We start from the raw sequence: 23,769 nt of genomic DNA, 5'->3' as shown, positions 1-23,769 counted from the left end.
AGTGAAATTATGCGGAACCTATCCCAAACATGGAGGTTTAATTGCAGAGAAAACGTCCAGTATGTGTGATGTGATTTCATACATGTGTTGCACGTGCGGAGGTGTTCGAATACAAGGCTGCTTAAGTTATTGGCCTTTCTGCAATTGTATTAATTCACAAAGTGCGCTTTTTTAATAAAATATAATAACACAAAAATTACTCAACAACTTTGTCATTTTAACGACCTGTTTGAGGAACTATACTTATAAAAGCAAACCTCTCATCGCATCAAAGTAAACTAAAGGTGTCGGCAACAGGTCTGGCGCATTATCATTACTGCAAGTAATTATTAAACAATCTGCATCATGTACATGTTCAACATTTGGCTTTTAGTATTTTAGTTATTGGGACCTTAGCCCATCGGAATTACAAATTATTCAATTGGTAAACATTTTCAAATGCCTGATTATGAATTGACAGTCCAGATGAACTTTATTTGCCAAACAAGAATGGTTGATATTTAAGCTCAAGTGTACACCTGACCTTTGACTTCTAATTCTTTCCTTGACCTCTGAGCTAGTGAAGAGGTTGTTACCATGGACACGCATTCTCCACACTTGACCATTGAGCTAGTGAAGAGGTTGTTCTGATGAAGACCGTGAGGTTGAAAGCTTCGGCATAAAATAAATACAGCGTTTTTGTTTAAATAATACAAGGCTTATAGAGACTTTGTTTACAGGTCCAATACTCCATAAATTCTACTTTCGTTTTTACCGGACGTTTACCGGAAGTGACTAAATATTGACACAGCGTTGCCGTCGCTAATGAATGACACAAACTGATTTTAAAATTTAAATATTATACATTAACAATTGAACGAGAAACATACAATTTTTATGACGACAAATCAATTACATGACCGACAGATCTGGAAATAATTTAAGCTGAACTTAAACGTATTATTTACATAGCGAACACATTGAAACAAAAACAAATTTATTATATACGGACAAAACATCAACGATAGATTTTCAATTAAATGAGGGCGAAATCCCAAAAACATTTTCTTAAAGTTAATTACCTGATTGAATATTGAGTAATAAAATAAAGTTTGGATCATACGATACGCAAATACTCATTAGAGGTTGAGTAAATTATTTTCTAAAAACTTTTTTGATTGGACAACGTGGTTTTAACCATACGATACGCATTTAATCAATTTAATTAGAGCAAAAAAACATTTTCGATTGGAGAACACGATTTACGTCAAACAAAAATTGTTTGCATAAGTTCGCATTTGTTTTTTACACCAAGTCGGCTTTTCCTTAACTCATTTAGTCTTTGATCATTTTACATGTCATTAGATGGAGTCATTAGATCAAGTGCGGGACGGTGTTTTAATTGCCGACGCGATTTGCACCTATCATAATTTTGACACAAAGTGACTGTCTTTGGTCAACTAAATTTTCTTAAAGGTAGGCAACTAGCGGGATTTATGACAGGTATACTGTCTTCAACATAGCGACGCATTATCGTGCCTACCGGAAGAAACACAATGGCACGAGGAACAATTATTTTAACAACGTTTGAAGCACATTTCACGAAAACAAAGTCTTTGAAATTACTCGATATTTTTTTATTTTTTTACTTCCGAATATTTGATTCGGAAAATAGTATTCGAATATTCGATGCGGGACCGAATATTCGGATATTCGGATATTGGTTGACATCCCTAATATGTGTATATTTATATATATATATTCTAAGTAACGGTCCGCATTAGCCACTAGCTGTTTTATCGCCAAATTAAACTATCGACCTTTCAGTTCGACCTCGCCAGGCCCATCGTCTTTTTTTGTAGGATGTCGGTTGTAAGCTTTGATTAAGTTGCATGATGAATGTACAGACTAGAAATACCTTAAAAATGCATAATTAGACCCTTGACCTCCAAATAGGAACTTTTGTGATAACTTTGTTTTAATTTCATATTGAATGACAACGTCCGGAGGCGAATGGTTACCAAAGCTCAAGCTTTCTAAAAGCAGCTTAACAAAAAATTGATAAACCTTTCAAACATTTTAAAATGAGTAGTAATACCCATCGTCACAATACTGTTTTTAACTATCCGTATTTTAATTTGTGTCGTTTGAAGACGTGCCTTAAGAGTTAACACTTGATTTCATTTTAACAATTATTTACTAAAGCTTGTTTGTTTTGAATGCACAGTAACACTTAAGTTATTTTCGGTTATTGTTTTTATGTGTTTATGTGTAATAAAACATTTTGTTTTTAATACGCAGTCGTAATTTTTTTTATTGTATCATGTAAATTCGTTTAAACTAAACACCGACACAGTGTAGGGCCATCAATATAATACTTTTTATCGTGCTGCACAAAATCCGAGTTCTGATTATTTACAATTTCAATTCAGCGATGTTTAAATCAGTTACAAGTGGGTGTACTTCTATTATTAGCTAGAAGGTTTTAGTGACATTTTCAATGCGTATCTTGCACATATTTGCACTTGATATCTTAAATGCGGCATTTTTACAATGCAGTAGTATAATAAGCATTGAAATAACATCTTTTAACTACTTGTGCATCAATTTAGTTTAGTCGGTATATACTTTTCTTAAGAGTTTAAATACAATAAACCAATTCCCGCAAGTTTGTGTAGTACAGTACTGGCATGAATTGAACATGAGTATTGACTTAATGCACTAAAGTGAAACTTCCGCTTCATTATAGTTATATACAGACCAGAGCAACAAAACAATCTGAGGAACGACAAAATGAAACAAATCGAGCAACTACATTTTGTCTTTATTAAAAAAAGCTCAAGATACATAGAACTATATTGTTATTATAATCAGATTATTGCTAAAATAGTGTAAGGTCGGTACAATGATTGTGATGTTAAAATGATATCGTATCAAAAATACTTCATACATATCTAATACATAAACTAGCTTAACAAATTGTAATATCTGTTATCATCGTTTTCTTTGCAATCAAGCAGATGTACAGGTATTGTATCTTAATATAAAATTCGATATTCCCCCGGTCAATGCTCAAGCGGTCACTGGATGTAAAAAGCAAACTCAGGAACACTCGACGATCCCTTTTGAACTTAACTCATAGATCATAACACTGTTTTTATATTCTGTGCAAGTTAACTCATGGGAAAAACAGTATGGCGTCTATAGTGTTAACATGGTTTTACAATAGCAAAAAAAAGAAATGGCACAGTTTCATAATTGTTAATGTATCGCAACCATTTCTTCTTCGGTGTAGAATCAGTAGAACATGTTTTCTAAGCTAGATTTATATCTGATTGAGAAAAAACAAAAATAAATATGACCCCATGTGTGATCAAGCCTTATTTTAAATTTGTGCATAGTGCCCCAGTCTTACCCGGCAAATATACTATTGGATACATGTTCTTATAAGTGTAGAGCACATTGTGCACTAAATGTGACCTCTATTCGCGAGCTTTTGTCATTTATTTGAACATTTGACCTACAATTTATCTCATGAGACACAGTTTCAGACTTTGCTGATGTAAACTGGGACAACATATTTCAATGTTCTTACCAAGTTTAATGAAGCTTGAATAAACTTAGTATTTTGTATTCTTACCTGTTTGATCAAAATTTGAAAAAGAAATATGCCTGTAGATCGATCATTCAAGTTCTTATGAATTTTATCTACTGACCTGGGTTAGACCCTACGTGACCAATGTTCAAACAAAACAGAGATTGTGAGAAGAATGCTACAAATTTCTTGCAAATAGGACAATAAATTCTACCTAAATAGTGTTTGTATGCCATTGTTGACGATGAACAACGGGCACTTAGCGATCACAAACGCTCACACAGAGATAATAGGATCTTTTAAGGTTAACGCACATACTAAAAAATGTTACGCACCCGTTATAGATAACACAATCATAAATGAATTACATTCCTAATGATTACAGAATACATGCTAAGCAATCAAAATAAGTTACATAATATACACAAAAACATTCTTCCAACTTGATGTCGCTTTTGTAACGATGTATCACATTGAGCTTTCCGTTTGCTTTGATCCATCTGCAGTCTGAAAACAAGCCAAACAAAATAGGCACAATATAAGTATTGATGCAAAGCATCAAAGGGCGTCGGGAATTTCAGTGTAAAAGGCACTCAATGAAGTTATATGGAACGATTTTTTTCTACTGTAAATATTAATATATCGGCCGATTATTTTAAACAAAAGTGAAAAAGATACTGGTATAACCATTATCTATGATTTTGTGTTATAACACCCAAATAACCATCATCTATGATGTTTCGTTATAACCCCCAAATAACTATTATCTATGATTTTGTGTTGTAACCCCAAAATATTTCATAGTTCATTTTATTAAAATTAATTTCCTTTTTTTACTGGCATCCGTGTGCAGTTTTCATTAATGGAACAGAACTGTGTAGGTTTAAAAAATCTGCTTCATCTTGTAAGCGTTATTTCATATTTTTCTCAACTTCAAGGGGAGATGATTCTGAACTTATTCTTACGTTGCTCATTTACGATAGGGGTTGAGTACTCATTGATATGACTGAAGTGAAACGGTTATCAATAAAGCAATAAACCGTGTAATCGCTGTCGTCTTGTAAAATTGAAGAAAATTCGCGTTAACCAAAACTCGAACAGCAAAAGTCTGCGCTATTGTTAGAAAAACCACAAAATGAATATATTTTGATTATGTTTTTTTTTGTACAAAACCAGAAAGTTTCACCGGTTCGCGTATTTGCCCAGTCCTTGTGATCTTTTATATTGCCCAGTCCCTATGATCAGTTTTTAATTTCAAGAATTAGCTTTGCATTATTGGCAATAAATGTTGTAGTAAATGAAATAGGCACAAATGCAGTACTTATTTACACTAGTTTACACAAAAAATCACCACTATGCAAGATATTCTGACAACAAAAATATATACATTGATCCGTAAAATAACTTCTCCTCCCATAAGCGAAAAAAACGTATTACATACGAGTCGCCGCACTTCAGTGCGACGCCAATAATTATAATAAAACAGTGTTACAACTTACGTTAATTCATACAAACAACATGTTTAACGCTGTGAAAACATATAGGTTTTATCTTTGAATATTCAGCTGGCATTGAAGGATGTATCTTATTTTTAGACAACTGGTCACATGACCTTATAACAGAATAAAGCATTTACTATGAATTTCACTCCTTTTACTTATAATGATTCTGCTGGTACATTTACTCCCCTTATTACCTTGTGTTTGGTGTGTTCACATGAGGTACATTTACTCCCCTTATTACCTTGTGTTTAGCGTGTTCACCTGAGGCACTACTTTCAACAGAGAAGAATCGTCGGCGCTTCTCTTTGAAAGCATCTTGAACCTTGCGATAAAAGAATTTTAGCAATTCAACCACATTACATTCTCGTAATTAATATTTGAAATTACAACATACTTGCCATACAATTTCAGATTGGGCATTTTAAAGCCATTGAACGCGTTTTTATGAGATGTTGGAATAACAATCTCACATATTCAGGGTTTATTAACACAGATTCAATTTGACTCCTAAATAATTTGCAACGCACTATGATCCTGAAAAATATAATAAATTATATTGACACTTCACCCTTTACAAAGCCTTTATAAAAATGTTTTTCTATATTCATAATTGTGAACAAGTATTTAAGTCGAAGTTGATGCAATACATGTTTATAAGACGTACCTTTTTGTCCAGTGGACACTTCACAATGAATATCATTAGACCCTGTAAAATAATAATGCAAACATATATGTTATCAAGCTGTTTGGGTCTAAATAATTCAATGACTAATACATACATACATCCAACACCAACATTTAACATTTCCAAAGCGGCAGCACGTTTATTCATTTGCTTCAGGTGCTTTTTGCGTGTGTGTGATATTTGTGATAAATGTTTTTTTTCATTAATTTTCCACGTGGAATATCAGACTTCAATTGCAATTGTATCGACGTAATATCACACAATAATTTATATTAAAAGTAAGATGCACTTAATGCGTGTTCATCGTAAAACTAATCATAATATTGTTTTAAATTTTAATCTACTTTTACACAACGATAGATACAACATACATGATTGTATACTCATTTCGTTACCTGGAGTGAGTTCAGTATGACGAATAGCCACTGAAAGACCAACGTCGCGTCATTGACGGCAAATACGCCGATAAGCCACGTGATGCCAAACATGGGGGTTAGCACGCCGACACTCCTTGCGCCCGTCCTATGTAACATGTGTACGACAAACGTTTAATAGTGAAAAACTAAACCAAAAAACTGAAAAACGGTACAGGATTCTATAAAATAAAATAAAGAAATTAACAAAACGACAACCTGCAGAAAATTTGAATCAATATTTAGAGGGGAGAAAACGAAGTTTAACACGAAGCCACAAAAGAACAGTTAAATAATACATATAACTTATTTCCTTTTGCTAACATAAACCTATGCTGGTAATAACCTATAATGCAAATCATTTGAAATAACGATTTAAAGTTGTTGAACATGAAAACAAAAAGATATATACTTGATTTTTTCCAGATCTGATTTTTTTGCCATAGCGGAAATGCCAAAGACCCCAAACTTCAAGATAATTCCAAGATTGACAATATTTCCCTGAAATACCAAATCGTTTGGATGACATAGGCATTTCTTTATCCAGATTTGTCGCAAGTAATGAACGTCTATAAAACTGTACTATACATGTGAAACAGTTACTTGTAACAAACATATATAATCAAGTAATAGCCTTTTCATTATAATATCATATAATAAACATTTACCCTGAATTAAACATGATTAACTGCAGAATAAAGTATTCAAAGACGCGTTAACGACACAAGAAATGTTTACAATCTTTTTTAGTTTTTTTAACGCAATTGGATCACAAAGACAGTAGCATATAATACAGTTAGAAGATGCTTGACATTCTTAAGATTTTAAAGGCACTAACATTATGTCTCTACGAATTCTACAAAATATGAAGTATATACAGTTAAACAATTAAATGTATATTTTACAAAAAATATGCGATAACTTACAACGACGACTAAAATGATAGGTCCAGCAAATGCCCAATATAAACCACCATCGACCGTCAACCAACAACTGTTAAGTATAAACATGTGTATAACAAGTGTACAAGTATAGGTATAAATGTACATAGCAACACGTTGAGCAAATCATAACAGTATGTAGTGCCATGTACAATTCAAGAAGTAAAACAAAAACAAACTTAAAACATACTTTAAGTAAAGTGTTTTGTGTGTACATGATTTTGATTGAGTTTGATTTCGTAAACTGCAAAAATCAAGGTACTTGTGATTTTTGTTAAAGCTTTCCAAATAGGGATCGAACCTGGTATCAATATATCACAAGGCTGATACATTACTCCAGTTTAATATGTAGAAGTTTATATTATTGTTCCAGTTGCATCGAATAGTTAATAGAATTGTGTTTCCTATTAATTTAAATGTAATTTTAAATCACAAATATTTACAATGACTCGTTGCCGTATCCTTTCAGCTGTGTGACGCCCATTGAAATTCCAACTATCAAAATCGGAATGGCTGAAATAGAATTGAAAAGTTCATTAACAAATCTATGAAAAATAAATGTACAAGCACATTGCCGAAGAGAAAGTATTCTTAGCATCCGATAAACTTGCCTTTAACAAATACGTCGAAATATATCCCTATACATACACGTGAGTTTTCAAAAGATCATACCAAATATATATATATTTATTTATATTTATATATTTATATATATATATATATATATATATATATTTATTTATTTATATTTATATTTATGCATTTATTTTTATAACTATGTGACAACACATTAAACAGCTAATAGGTTTAGTAGAACACACTCAAACGCACCAACTGATCGTTATGATGTAGTATATTCAACACAAAACAACTGAGCCATAACTCATGTTAGAGGAACGGAACGATTTTGCAACGGTTTGTCAGACCACACTCAAATAAAGGGCAAGCATGTAATTTTTTAAAAAGTGTACCGTATGCAGCAATAATGAAAGGCACCACAATGCGCCGTTTGCGGAACGGGCTTAGCACCAGATAGGTGATCATGAGTCCCTCGGCTAACATCAGAAAGAACACGACGAGGAAAATGTAGTGCAGGATAACAGCAATGGCTGTGCATACAGTCTGTAAGATAATTGCAAACAATATGATGGCTAACCTCATGTCCGAAAAAAGCAATAGCTGGTATATACAAATGTATATTAAACAAAGTGAGGAATTTCAAAGTTTAACTGCCTGCTAGAATAACCGAACCGTTAGCATTTCACATCTGTGTCTAAACTTAATTTCCATAATATTGTACTCTCAAAACAAGCTGTAGTTCTGATGTCAACAATGTGTTATAACATGTTCAAATCGTTTACCGAATTTGATGTTTTCTCGATTCCGGTTAGAAACACAAGATAGCCGATGAAGAATATAAAGCAAACATTCATCAGCAAAACAGTCCTGTCTGATGAGAGCGATCTAAAATTAGACATGAGACGTTTTAAAACAAGATTGGATACATAATATGAGGCATTTGCTATTAAATACAATGTACATACGTTACAATTTGACAAACGAATCCTTCTAAAAACGCGACACATAAACAACCAACATCATACTACCTCCAGAACACAAGATGAACGATGACGGTGAGGGAAAGGCCGACCATTGAAATAGAACATCCTATGATAGAGAACAATCCTAAAGCACGGCTGTGGGCGTGCGCCTGTAAAAGAATACACAATTCATAGATAATTTCATAATGAACACTTTTGACAGTAACAGCTGTCTTGGATGCATCATATTTTTATTTAGTATTTATATCCTTCTATTAATTCGTGTTGACATAATGCAACCTCTGTTCAAATCATGTCAGCAGTGCAAGGTATATACACTTTATAAGTTTGTTAATTCACATGACGACATTTACACTTGTATAATATATCAAGGGTAACAATTTGTCAATTTACTGTCGTCGGTACTGCCGGACTCATCAGCACGGCAAAATTAGTCAGGTGGCTACAGGTGCAGGTCACAACGCCAGTGTTCCTGTCAAAGGAAGTCAGCGAGCAGCCTTCGGTAGACCAGATATTAGGACCACCGCTGTAAGAAGAGGTTTAACAAAATATCTCTGAGAATGTAATATGTGAATGAATGTGCAAACACACACACGAGACTTAGGCAGAAATATTTGATTTTTACAAACTTCCTTTCTTTTAAGCAATAACGATTAATTGAGCTAATAAAGCTAAAATCAATGTTTATCATATGAAGTAATCATTATTACAATATATATTATAGGAACCTTTCATTGAATTGAAGATAAGCACACACAGGGTCTGACAAGCTTTGCTGAAAACATAAAACAACGACAAACATATATATATATATATATATATATATATATATATATATATATATATATATATATATATATATATATATATATATATATATATATATATATACAGAGACGTATACAAATATTACTATGATATATGAGAAATTCACACTTAGTAAATACCTTTTTATAAGACAAAAGACGTACGAAAAGCTAGTAATAATAATACTTACATCATATATTTCGAATGATATTTCAACTGGTGTATCCGGTTTTTTAACTGGTGTAACTGAAGATTTACTGGATAAATAGGCGAAGGAAATCACGGGCGCGTTCACATTCTTTGGCCATTTCCTACAATACGTAAATATCCTTATTTGTTAAAGGAATACAAGCTAACTATACAGTTATTATAAGACCTGTTATAATTTGAATGACAATGAGAACACACAAAACAACATCACAACAATATCACTATAAACTAGTAACTTCCAGCGTCATTGTCATTACGACGCACGATTAGTTGTTTGATGAATAATTCAGAAAGGACAATACTTTAAATAGTTGATAAAACAGACGAAATGAATTCATTATTCTATATATTGCATAGTTTTTAGAATGTTTTTTAGAAGTTATATCTGTTAAATATTAGTGAATACATTAACGAATGTTGTTTTTCCGCTAATAAGCTTTAACTGTAAGTATGCATTACATGAATTAATTTGATGGCTACTATCATTTGCAGCACGAAATACATAAAACAAAGACCTACCATGAACTGTTTTATATATTTTAATTCAAACTGAAGATTCAAATTGAAAAAGAAATTGCCCTGAACAATGATACACTTCACTTATTTGAACAAAAATGGAAACACATTAAACTTTCATAACAAGTCCAGTATGCGTTCTACCCACGTTATGCAACTCATCCTTATTCATAACTATTCTGTTGTTGTTGTTTTTTTTACAAGCAACAAAAAAGAAAAACAATACATATTAACCTTTTTTTTGCCTTTTTTCCTTTTTTTAATCACAAGGAAAAAAAGTATATATTAGCATATCTTGTATAACATGTTTGAACATTATTGCTACAACATGGTATCACTTTGTTTTATGAGCATATACATGTATACATTGTATGTCTTATATTGAATAAAAAAAAATCATTTGCAGTGCAAGTGCAAGTTTATTGCATACCTATCGATTGCGGAGTTCAACGAAACGATACTTGAAAGATTTCGATAAAAAATCCCGCTGTAGACCTGGGCTGCAACATAATTCCAATAACAATGTTTGATAGCAGTAAAAGGTTAACATTAACTGTAAGAACAATATAGTGTACATAACAGAAAAACCAACTTCCGCTATGTACATGATTAGTAGCTCTGACCACCGCATATTTCATTTATAATGTTTTAAGTTCATGTATAGGTCATATACAAATAAAAACACTATGCTTCACGTACAGTTCATGCATGGTGCACGTATATTATTCGAGCGACCGCTAGCCCATGAAGGGAACTCTTTGAAATCGTGGTCGCTGTTCATGCTGTAACCGACCAATGAATCGCCCGGGAATTTTACAATGGAACAGTTCAATGTTTCTGATATTGCTGCAACTGTAATTATAGAAATATGTCATAGTGTTCTATGAATTCTGTCCAGGATATTAACATGCCATTACAAAGATCAGTTGCAGATACCATATTAAAATGAAAAAAAAAACATACAAAAACAGTGGTTTAAAATGCTTAAATACTACCAAAGGTCAATCTATAAATGATGATGCGCTATGGAGAAATGTGTAACTAATGTATCTTTATCATAACAATACTTACTAAAGTTCGATTTAATGAAGGTATGGTTGTAATTTGTTCCGTTCGATTGTGTCACCATGTTGTTCACAAATTTATCCACGCAGCTAACTATTGAATCGGCACCAATTCTTGTCTAGAATGCAACCTTTCGTGCATTAATAACATGCCATTTAGCCTTGCTATGAAGACTGTACAGTCTAATCTGGGACGACACTTTACACATGAGCATTACTTATCTTTTTCTCGGAACAACTGTATTCGTTTTATTTTATATATGGGTGTATATTACAAACCAAAAGTATTTAACAAAGAAAAATATACTACCTGTATTATAACACTGATTGTGTATTGCTTGGCGTACCCTTAACCCAACTATTATTCGCTTTCTCATTCATAAATAAAAACCCTGTACAGTTACCTGATTTACTAATACTTTCCACGTTGATTCAGCTTTCTCACCAATAAGTGTGTTAACCACATCTAAGAAAAACTGCAAGAAAAAGTGTACTCAAATCGTAGTCATTAAGGGAATGATGATTCATGTGATAGCAAATAACGTTATGCTTATCTTATTAAAGATAACGGTACGATTATGTTATAAACAGACGGACACAAGCTGACATGTTAATATTGTGTAATTTTAGTGCACATTTAAATAGCATATATTAGTTAAGCAGTTACAAGGATATATGCTAAGATGCGTATAGTTGACGCCTCACATCAGTGTATTTTTCCGGTTCAATGTCGCTCTGGCCCAAATCACTTCCGACATTCTGGAGAATGAAACGTATTTTTTCCACATCTCCGACCATGAGCTGTTCATTCGAGTCATTGATTACTTTGGCTAATCTACTTAGTATATCGGTTGCTTTCCATGCCGTATACATAAACTTAAAATAAAATAATTATTATAAGATTATCTGCTGTATAGTATTGTATAACGATTTATGAACGGACATGGGTTGTCATGTCATTTCACGGACTGTTTAGGAGCGTTTGGCTGGTTGAAACATTAATAAAATGCAGTTTCACAACAGGAGAGTTTAGTAACGACAGAATTATAAGGTGTTCATACTAAAATCATACAAACACATGCGTCAGAATAAACTGTGCATGCATATGGATGAATTCTCACCGTCATAAACACGTACATTTACATAAATGTTTCAATCAAACCATTTTGTTGAGCATACACAAGGCACTTAACTAACAGAGTCAATATAAATAAGGCATTAATATAAATAATTATTCTATTGAGTATGTGTATATTGAAAAATTCATATAAATGATTGGATATGGTTTGTTTAAAAACCAAACTGATGTTTCAATGAAACGTGTTTAGGCGCATCAAGATGAAACACCGACTTTCGATTCAAGATGTATTGATTTGTATAAGGCACTCTTTTGAGGCCTTATAAAAATGCAAATAAAACGATACACCGGTTATGTTAATTGTTAGTATCGTTGTTACATGTTTATTTAATCCTGACATTGTGAAACACAACCGATCTTACCTTGGTGTATACGTCTAAGATTGAGGTCCGTGTACAGTTGTACACGGGGTCCCGGTAAAGGCCGTCCATGTCACAGTACCGTGTGACATTTCCTAATAAGACAACACATACACATGGACAATATTCACATTAATCACATGCATCAACCTTCAATCAATATAGTGTTCACATGCGGACCGTTTTGAGCAAATGTATACGAAGTTATACAAACATCAACTTACCGTTACTATTTCTACTGCATATTATCAATTTATTATATTTTCCTTGCGCGTTATGTAAGCGTTAATATGAGCTTAATTATATTTGTATATTGACCAATCAGCATTCATCGTGGACAAAGTTAAACATTTAATACAAACGGTAATTACATACTAATTGTGCGCTTCCCCACATACTTTTTGTGTATTGTAAAATGGGTAGATTTAAAGCGATAATAACGCAATGTAGATCAACACGAATCATGTTTAAATCTAAAATTAATTTCACTGTACGCACAGCAAAGAAAACGTCAATTGTATGTTAAGCCATCAATAGGAGCTGTTATTGAATGACTATTAATGTTTATAAACACATTATGTTTTATTCATTATTAGTCCTACATACAAAGAAATTGAAAAAGAAAACAGATCGGAACTTTGAAATAATAGGGTGGATGACAATTAATTGCGTACATAAAACTGACAATTGCCATCTTATTTTGTTCTTATTTGGTATTTACTAATTACCGTATGTGTTTGATGGGCACGACATTCCCTCTATAAAGCCAATTCTGCCGGAAAACCAGTGAGTACCCATCGCGTCTGTGTCGGCGGGACACTCCTTATCTGTCAACAAAAGCATATGTAATGAATAAGCAACATATGCCATGACCCGCACAACTCTTTAATCATATCCGAGTATGTTCTATAAGACTTACGCCAGTAATTTTATCGTTTATATGTCCATATTTTGTTTCAAATGCACGCACTGTATTTACTTATACGAACTGTTTTGTGAACTATGATTCGACGATGTCCGTCAATAAACAAATTTACCAGTGCAAGTTAGACACAACCAGATTGCTTTATAACGGGATGATGTTTTCCTGCGTGGCATCGGCGATAGGTTAAGTCTATATTTCTTGCAATGCATATACACCGCACTATTGGCTGCATATGAATTGCTCACTTGTTCATGTATTAGGGAATGAACTCAATTTACAAAGTATCATACACAGCACTGGTGTAATGTTAGGAGATTTAAACTTATATAGTTGTTAATATATAGAATTGAAGAAATGAAACACATTATTTTACTTATTGTATGTTCGTAGATTAATTACATTTCCATTCACAGAAAGAAAAACTTTATAAAGTCTACTTTTCACGACAATGTACTAGAAGAAATTGCACAGTTGCAATTTACGTGTTTGGACGAACATTACACCAAACCGGTATTTTATGTGCGAACCATATGAACATATGCATTTTTATAGTTATGCATTAATTATTGTGAAACTGAAGCAGAATAATGATACAGAGGATACATTTTAATTTAAGTGATGATCGTATTATAACGTAGTAATATAGTACATACTTTCACATGTGGTCTGTCTATATGAAAACACATGAAGTGATATTACAAAATCACATTTGAATCGACATATTGAGTTGTTAACAAGTATTGCCTGATTAATTAATACAATCCAGATAATCGTTTTGAACTTTATACGATGTCGTGCACTGTAGCGTCACACGTTTTACGTCGTTTGTTTAAAAAACACAGTGCTAAAGTGCCAAAATAGTGTTTTAGCTGGTGCATTGGTGTCACTCAATTGCATATATTTGTTATTTACATTAATGGTTTGTGTATAACAGGTCAACTGCTACACTAACGATAAGGTTATTCACTGATTGTTAAATAACTATTGTGAAATAGCTACTTGTTATCAAACTAGAGTGACATAATTAAATCTGATCGTTTCCCCCTAGATAAGAAATTAATGTGCTATCATTAAAGCCTGTTCTAAACTCATTCACCATATATCATGAAATACACTATTATGCTCTTTGCCAAATAAAAAGGCAAAGCAAATATAGTAAAAGTATTTATACTCGACTAATATAACCCGTTATCACATGTTATACAGTACATTGTACTGTAATTCGTTACACATTCCGCAATCAGTGTATTAATTATAACAGGCGATTTTAACAAATCGAATACATTCCAAAAGAGTAATTGTGCTCACAAAAGCGTGCTTCTTAGTAAAAACAAGCTCGTTATTTATCAAAATTTCCATGACCAAACTGTATCATTTACCAACCAATTCAACTCAATGACGAATTTACATGCATGCATTTACTATTAAGTGTGTTTGCGTTGAATGACGTATTAAGACTAAAGTATAATTGCATTGTTAAAATAAGTTATTCAGCGAATATGTAATATTTAATTAGAAGTTCTACAAATTTCACTTAGATAAATGTGATGGCGGAAAATATTAGATCATTTGAAATGCATCACGTTATGGATTAAAGTGTGCATGGTCGAACTGAATCATTTACCGACCAATTTAACTAAATGATGAAATTACTTTTACAAATTAACTTTAAATTTAATAAGCGTTGTGTGACTTATTAAGAGTAATTTCATAGTTATGATTAGTTATCCAGTACATGTTCAATATATAACACAACAGTGCAGTTGTCCTATGTACACTAAGTAACATTTACTCCCGCTGCTATTTCTTGACAGTGTTTATTTATTGCATTTTCCTGAAAATTTATGAATCAGATTTGTTATAAAAAAACCTTAGCATTTAAAATGTTTGTTTTTTCAATGGATGCAAATATGGGGCGTTATATATTGGCATCATATACTTACATATACTCTTAGAACATAACCGGTTTTATCCAATTCAAAATCTGGATTGAACCAATTAGATGAGACACTCAATCAATGAGTTTATGATAGTAACTCAATTACCCGTGACACATTTATAGTATCAGTGGATATTTGAATTGTAATCAAAACTCTGGTCAGTTAAAGAGTTATTCAAGTTAAAACAACAGTCACTTATGGAGTAAACATCAATTTTAATTTTACATTTCATGAAATAGTTAAGTATATCGAACGATTTTATGTGATGTGTGTAATAAAAACATACTATTTGAATGCTTATGGCATAATCAAGTGTACGATGTTTTCATGAATCTGAATTTACTATTTAAAATCAAACGATGCTCACGCAACGAAGTAGCTATCCTCTATTGTGGTGACTACTATATATCTACATATTACATATATATGATAGTGTATTAAGCATGGCATACGTTATGTGTTTATTCAAATAGAATATATCATATATTTGAGTCTGTATAAACCAATAATCGAGCTTTATAAACGAACGGCTGATACGTTCACGTTAAGCGCAAAATAGTTTAACTAACGTCGAAGCTGCAAAGTAACAGACGAAAAATTATTCTCCTGCATAATCTGCGCAAATCTCTGCTGTTGGTAGGTTCCATCTCGTGCCACGATGGTTACATCACAAGGCACCATGGTTTGAAGGAAAAACGGCGATACCTCTAAAACTGTACGGAGTTGACCATCCACTATAATATATATATTATACAGACATGTTGCAACATATATTTGTGAATGATTTTTTTTCATTGGAATACCTTCGTTTTTTAAAAAAACAAAACATTTCCTTCTGCATGTTACTTATATTAAAATTTAAAGTTATAACATTATTTACTGTACCAACTAATTTTACCTGTGCAAACACTATTTAGGAACAACACGGCGGTATTCGTTGGTTGGTTTCTTGAAACGTAAATGATCGTCTGTGAAGGAATGCATGCTTCTGGGTAAGCATTCTCATGATGAGGTGATACGACTTAATACAAAAATATTTATTTAATATTATCACCGCGAGCATACGTATTTACTAAATTATGAGCTTTTTTATCATTATTGCTCCTTACAAGCTACAAATTAGTGTGCATGAACCTCAAATTTAAATTTAGAAATATTACTTTTTTCGTATAATCAAATACATTTACCTGTCCAGTTTCCTGAGCATGAAGATCTGTTCTCGTTGAATGAATAATCAGAAATTTTATGTAAAGGAAATCGGTCTTTGTCTGTGCAAAAGCTGTTTAAGGACAACACAGAGATATTTGTAGGTCGGTTTCTTGGAACGTAGACGATTGTCTGTGCAGGGTTGCATACTGGGGGATTATCATTCTCATCTCTGATAGTTATCTGAAGGTTTTGACGGGTCTGTTGATATCCGTCAGTGGCCTAGAAAGCATCGAAATACAATGGAAGTACACGTTAGAACCACGTGTGAAACAGGACTGAATGATTGAAAGGCTTATTATTGTGCGAGCCGGATTATTGTGACGAGTCGGTTAAATGTGTTTAATCACTACAACAACTATCAATCAATTACAAGTGATTTGTCACGTATCTTGTTTTGTATATATTGAAGTTTTTATTCAATACATGCTTATATAACATTGAACATTATATTTGTATCGATAGTTAAGTTTGATAACACATTAAATGCAACAATGCAAGTTCTTGTTTTTACTTCTTTACATCTAACTCTGGAAATTTCAAGAATGGCTGACCAATTTATAAAATACATTTTTTGCGACATCACGGTTGCGACAAATATCGTCTGTAAATTGTGCGTACGTTGCTACATGTAACGTCAGCTGTGCGACATTTAATGCCAAGTTAGACATTTGATGTCAGTGAGATATTTAAAGTTGATGTAACCAATTCAAGATGATTTACCAATCTTCGAATGACAATAACAAATTAACCATCAGAACAGTATTTCCATATGCCTAATAACTCCATTATGGGATAATTTAGTGTTGGTACGTACGATGAGCGGGATAACAGCAGTCACTGTTGAATCCAGCTGCGCTCTAAACATTTGTGCTCTGAAGAAATAACTTGCGATGGTTTAATCATGATTTTGCTTTATTTTAAACCGGATGTTCTCAAATTAAATCTCTCTATCTTATTAAATGTGAAGTTATCTTTGATTGATACAAATTCATTGATTTATAAATTACAAATAAATTAACACTCGATTTTCGCGTTCCAATAATTCCTTAAGTACTTAAGTAATTGAAGACTTGTAAACCCCGATCTAGTGTGTATTTTACTTACGCTATGAAAGCCTCGTTTGGTGTATCTACGTCCAATGGCTTGTTGATACGTAGCGTGAACAAATAAAGTCCAGTCCCATCGGTCGCATTCGACACCTCTTGATGTATAGCCACTAGATCCGAAGTTGCTGTTAATGTTAAGTATGATATAAACTGAAATATTTATCATTATGTAAATACATGTGTTTTTGTTCTTGCAATTCTTAATGGTTTCTGGTATAACAACTATTCTGACTAAAATAACTTTAATGTTTTAATGCGTTTCGTAGACAGTACAAGCTAAAGCGATTATATAGGGTTGTCTACAGTTTGCTTAACCTTAGCGTGACGCATAAACGTGTATACGTATGAAATAAAATTAATATTAAAAATCATTAGCATGTTTGCTTAATGCGAAAAAGTTATGTTAGAGCTGAATAAACAAATAAATTAACAATATACGGAGAGTTATTATTGTTACAATGAGCTGGTATTATGTTTCAGGTTTTGCATCGAGCAAACTCTTAAAATGACTAAAGCCCAGTTCTCCGCCATGAAACGTTCAATACAAAGCAATAATGTAGGCCATGGGTAGCTTCTTACTTGACAGTTCGACTTTGCTGTCTGGATCAGCTACTGTGACCGTAAAGATTTCATATCCAACAGGACTTGCTTCCGATAATGTCGAATTCAAACTGTCGCGACTGGTAAACACAGGAGGATCGTTGATGTCTACTATTGTTAGTTTTATTGGTATCATCAATGTGGTTCCATCCGAGTAATTAGCAATCACATTCCCCTGCAATCATACTTGCATATTTTAGAAAAAAATCCATACGGAATTCTGTTAATGAATACACTGATTTCAGAAATTAATTCAATTAATTATGTATGCTTATAATCATAACAGCGTAACCATACTTTGAAACAGTATAAATACATTTCATAAGCGCAGGTTCGATGTTTAAGTTATTTTATTTTAAAATCACAATGGATTGTAGATTGTAAATATTGTTCAATCATAACAATTATCATATAGGGTAAACAGATATAAAATATTTCCTTTCATTTATGACATTATACTCACTGAAATCACATCGCTAACGTTGGATGTAAAGTAAGTGTGATTGAAATCAAGGGAAATGCTAGACGGTTGAACACTGACATGCATGACATATTCTTTCAACTGGTCAGTCAAAATAAGCACTGGCAAATAACTCCAAAACGAACATGTCGACACATCTATTTCGACGACTCGGTATCCTGGAGAGCCAATATCACTTGAAATGTTTTTGTGAATTTCCGGACATGCTGAAAAAATGTAAAACATAAATACATGTTTATCATCCACTTGAACGTAAATCGTGTATAGTTAGTTTGTAAAAAGTGGATACTAAAGATTTTAAAAACAATTTATTAAAAAAACACTATCAATAGTTTTGCGTTTATGTATATTTATAAAGTGGATACAAAAACACAAATATGAAGTGCTTGATAACACACTTGTGGAATTAGATTGGGTAAATCAAGTTTTATACAACCCATATAGCATTCCATCATGTAGAGAAAACATTAACATCAAGAGATGTTTGGAAATCATTCGTGATGCCCCGTAAATTCCATTGACTCTTTTTATGAACTCAATGAATCGGTTCCCAACATAAATAAATCAACCCGCAATAAACAAATAAAATATGGTTATTTGAATTGACAAGAAACACAATATCTAAGCATAATACGTTTATATAACGCTTTATACTGCTACCTATGTTGTACATTAAAATATCCAACATGGAGTTCGGTGTCAAACTTCAGATGGTCTTGTATCGCTATTGAAACTCTGTCTAAGAGATTGCTAAGGGGTATAAACAGTGCTTACTTTGTCTTTTGTACCTATACAATTTAGTGTTACACGCCCCTGTAACATTGACATTTCGACTGTTTTAACTCAAATTTTATAGAATCCTTCTCTCATCAAAATGACCCTATCAAATATTTGCATGGTTATGGTCAAAACGTTTTATGCATATCGCGCAGGAACAAATGGTCTACAGACCAACAAATACATATCGACCGACTGACGGAAAAATGCAAAACATTATTACCCCGCTTCTTACAACTTTGATTGGGTTTGGTGGCATACTAATTTAACATGAAACTGAATGATATAATAATTTCGTTATCCTAACACTAAACTTTACGAATACCCTTATAACGAGTCCTTGGTGCAGTTGTTGTGTTACCAGCCGGTGCCAAACTTGATTCTGAAAAATACGAAGCCTAATTCTAGTCACAAAGCATCAGTATTCTTGTATGTGCTTTATAGTCTCATATCTTCATAGAAACAAACTATAAGTTAAGGTGTTCGTTTCATTCTTATAAGAATGCACCATTATACATACAATTTTTTTTTTCAAATTAAACAAATCATGAGGCTTAGATACCAAATCTTTAAATAGTTGAAATAACTTTTTCGAATATACAATGCTTGTTTGGGTGCAGTTTATATGTTCGCAATGTCATGTATTTAACATGCACACATCTTTCAAGTAAAGATCTACATCGCAACGCATATGTAACATATTTAAAGGTTTGATGTGTTTAGTAAATTGATCGTATTGGTTTATATTTTTCAAAATTGTATATTGATAAGTGTCTTCCGAATATGTTCATGTTTGTCGAGTTAGATAAAAGGCGGTGGTTGTCAAGGAAAATAAAATATTACAATATATTAGTGTCGTCATGTATACTCTCACTCTCCCTCATTTAACATGATGCAATTTAAAACCGTATTACTAAATCATCTCAAGTGTTATATGCAGCATATTAAAATTTACTACGCTTAAAATGAGTTCATGGCTTTGCGTCAGATTATATCTTGCTGAGTGGTCAAAGCGAGCTAGTGTTATTGAGTCTACATCCGGTGTCAGTCATCAAGCGGTTTGCGTTGTTAACGTTGAGCGCATCTCCAGTTTTTGCTTAATATTGATTATATTCGGTAAGGTTTCAAATACGTCACCAGGTCATCAGGTCTAATAAACAAAACAATTCGTGACACGATGTTTCTTGAATCTTTGTCAGATTCTATGGACACAATTTAAGAACAATGCCGATTCTTGACCCATTGATTTAAATGTAAGCATGATAATCTTAGAAAACACACACGCTCGCACGCGCGCACACATACACACATACTGTTTACAAAATAGGACAACACATTTAAGAAAACGTTTTAATTTAATTTAAGTATATATTCGTAATGTAACTGTCTTTGTTTTGTAACAAAATCAACGTTGATGGAATTGTGTCTGCATGGGCGTAAACATAATTTTTCCGAGAACAGTTTATGTCGTCCAACCTTTCCGTGTCCCTTACCAAAGATCGCAGACACATTTGATAGTTTCGTTTACAATTAACCATTATTTTTTCGAATATATATTGAATTACGCACATTGTTAAGTTACTGTTTGAGAATATGTTTTTTAATTAGTTGTTGGCTTCATAAATGATGTGATAATATTTGTTGCGTTTTATTTTCTGCTTCACATCACATAAGCTAATGCGGGGAATTTGATTTGCAGTGGGCATGCGTACATCGGGAGGTGGTTCAACGCAAGTGTGTTTACAAGGAACTATTGCCTATTGAAAACTCATCTTATTATTAAAGGGGCCTTTTCACAGATTTTGGCATTTTTTAACTTATTCATTAAATGCTTTATATCGATAAATGTAAACATTGGATCGTAAAAGCTCCAGTAAAAAATCAAGAATAAAATTAAAAAAAGGAAAAGAACATTGCCCGAACCAGGTTTCGAACCAGTGACCCCTGGAGTCCTGCCAGAGTCCTGAAGTAAAAACGCTCTAGCCTACTGAGCTATTCCGCCGAGTACATATACGTGAAGTATTTTATACCTTATATAAGCAATCTTCGTAGTTTCACAAAATTTAACGACAAAAACAGAACTCTCCAAATTATTCAATCGTTTCGCGTTGCAACGCTTTATAATTTTTAGGTTTTAAAATCGTCAAAAGATGCATACAATGGCTATATTAGACCATGGTAAATGTTCAGTATTACTGTTTCCTCACAAATATCATAACTAAAACGAAAATTTGCGAATCTGAAACAACTTTTTTCAATTTTGTCAATTTACCAAAGCGTGAAAAGATCCCTTTAATAAAACATTTTAAAACGAAGCGGGTGGTCTCAATAACCTATGATCACGAACTACATGTACATGAATGATATTCTATTTGCGATATTTCTAAAAATGGAGGTTTTTACGTTTCAATAATTGTAGCCTATAGAGATTTCTGACACATGTTATCCAAATTGGAAACCAGTCATGTAGTATGGGCTTCTGATTCATCAAAGCGTTATTGGCTCAATGCCTTGTTTCCATGCTTTCAATTAACACTTAAATTGACAAGTCGCATTATCATCGCGCATTCATCAGTTTAAAAAAAAATCTTATGTTTGATATGTTCAACGCTGTGTAATTACACGAAATTGGTGTCTCATCACCGGCAAGTATGCCATTGATAAACACGTCATCGGATTGGATATGCTTACAGAAAAATTGAGTGAGCAGTTATTGATAAGTATGGAGAGGCCGCCGTGGCAAAGTGGGAACGGTGTCCGCTTAGAAACCGGGAGGTCATCGATTCGGTCCCCAGTGTGGGAGTGTGAGAGCGATCTGTAGATCACCACTAAGTTAACATGTACTAGCTTTATCTGAAAACGGAGTCGGTAGCATTTTCAATAAGCCTAAGACATTCAATTCATTCGTGCGTCAATACAAATGCTGAAACTAAAATTAAAGATAGCAGAAAATACATATATTCAAAAGTTTAAACGCACATAATTTCGTTTTTATTAAAAACTTTGAACACAGCCAAGCTTGCACGAAATCAATAAAATACTCACGTGTTACGTTTGATTGAGCTAAACCCTCTGCGTTTAATAATAGGAATATCACAAACACAATTTTCAACATGTTTCTGTCAAACTTGTCTTCTCTCAATGCACACGTTAAATATCCTGGTTAATTCAGATCGTGTTTATCGCGCCTTTTCCTCATAAATAAGTGGCCGGAAACCATTTGTTTTGGATAAAAATTCGAAACCGGTAGTAAATACTGGACATGGGAACGTTAACTAAAGACGACACTTCAAACTTACAATTATTGATATCCGGATGATCGGATGTTGATTTATGTGACTGAGATACGTGTTATTGTGGGATTTATATTTGTTTATAGCTTGGATGAACTTGATTCGGAAATCCGTTGATTGCCGGTAGTACATATACGATATTAATTATTATTATTCCAGTAAATGCAGATTTATGTGAAGCTAAGTAACCAATTTGATATCAGAGCCATACAAAATGGCGGTCGGGCAATAGTACTAAAACACACTTTTAGTGGAAAAAATACCAGATTAAATCAGGTGCTTCTTAAATGTAGAGAAATTACAATCAAACCACTTTAACATAAGAAAAACATCTAAAACAACTTTAAAATACATTACAATTAGTTGATTTCTTAAAATACTTGATCGAAAGCATATTTTCTATAGGTTTACATTTTCACAACTAAAGACATCGATATGTTACCGTTTGAGATTTTAAAAGTGTATTAAATAATTCATTCTGGTTATTTAATAACATTGGCAGAGGTGTATCTATGGCGACATTCGACCATATTTTCGCAAGTGCTTCATCTTCGATGGTTTTCTTCCCATGAAGCTCAAATAGTTCATTGAATGTTTGGCTATGCTTCCATAAATCGGCGAATCAACACTTCAAATGTAAAGCATCATTAGTCGTCTGTCAGTGCTA

The 23,769-nt window shown here is 32.9% G+C and overlaps 1 protein-coding gene across 2 annotated transcripts; it reads right to left on the bottom strand.

The window, feature by feature from the left end:
• Nucleotides 1-2,791: 2,791 nt before the first annotated feature.
• LOC127852813 (adhesion G protein-coupled receptor L3-like) lies at nt 2,792-23,016 on the bottom strand. Of its 2 annotated transcripts, XM_052386803.1 has the most exons (29): nt 22,855-23,016; nt 20,135-20,191; nt 19,015-19,238; nt 18,531-18,726; nt 17,950-18,076; nt 17,660-17,717; nt 16,824-17,064; nt 16,535-16,657; nt 16,206-16,370; nt 13,500-13,598; nt 12,775-12,866; nt 11,980-12,150; nt 11,679-11,750; nt 11,282-11,393; nt 10,910-11,062; nt 10,641-10,710; nt 9,675-9,795; nt 9,406-9,452; nt 9,071-9,203; nt 8,723-8,826; nt 8,477-8,579; nt 8,087-8,237; nt 7,559-7,628; nt 7,101-7,167; nt 6,587-6,675; nt 6,157-6,283; nt 5,741-5,782; nt 5,318-5,398; nt 2,792-4,081 (listed from the first exon to the last, which is right to left on the bottom strand). In XM_052386803.1, the coding sequence occupies exons 1-29, from the start codon at nt 22,922-22,924 to the stop codon at nt 4,043-4,045; spliced, it is 3,204 nt and encodes a 1,067-aa protein (XP_052242763.1). In that variant the 5' UTR covers nt 22,925-23,016; the 3' UTR covers nt 2,792-4,042. The 2 variants fall into 2 exon arrangements, with proteins under 2 accessions (XP_052242763.1, XP_052242764.1); XM_052386804.1 differs by lacking the exon at nt 16,206-16,370.
• Between the last annotated feature and the right edge of the window lie 753 nt (nt 23,017-23,769).

This window comes from Dreissena polymorpha, chromosome 12 (assembly GCF_020536995.1).
Source record: "Dreissena polymorpha isolate Duluth1 chromosome 12, UMN_Dpol_1.0, whole genome shotgun sequence".
Lineage (NCBI taxonomy): Eukaryota > Metazoa > Mollusca > Bivalvia > Myida > Dreissenidae > Dreissena > Dreissena polymorpha.
Note: the sequence above shows the minus strand (reverse complement) of the source record. Positions and strands in the feature narration are given on the sequence as shown.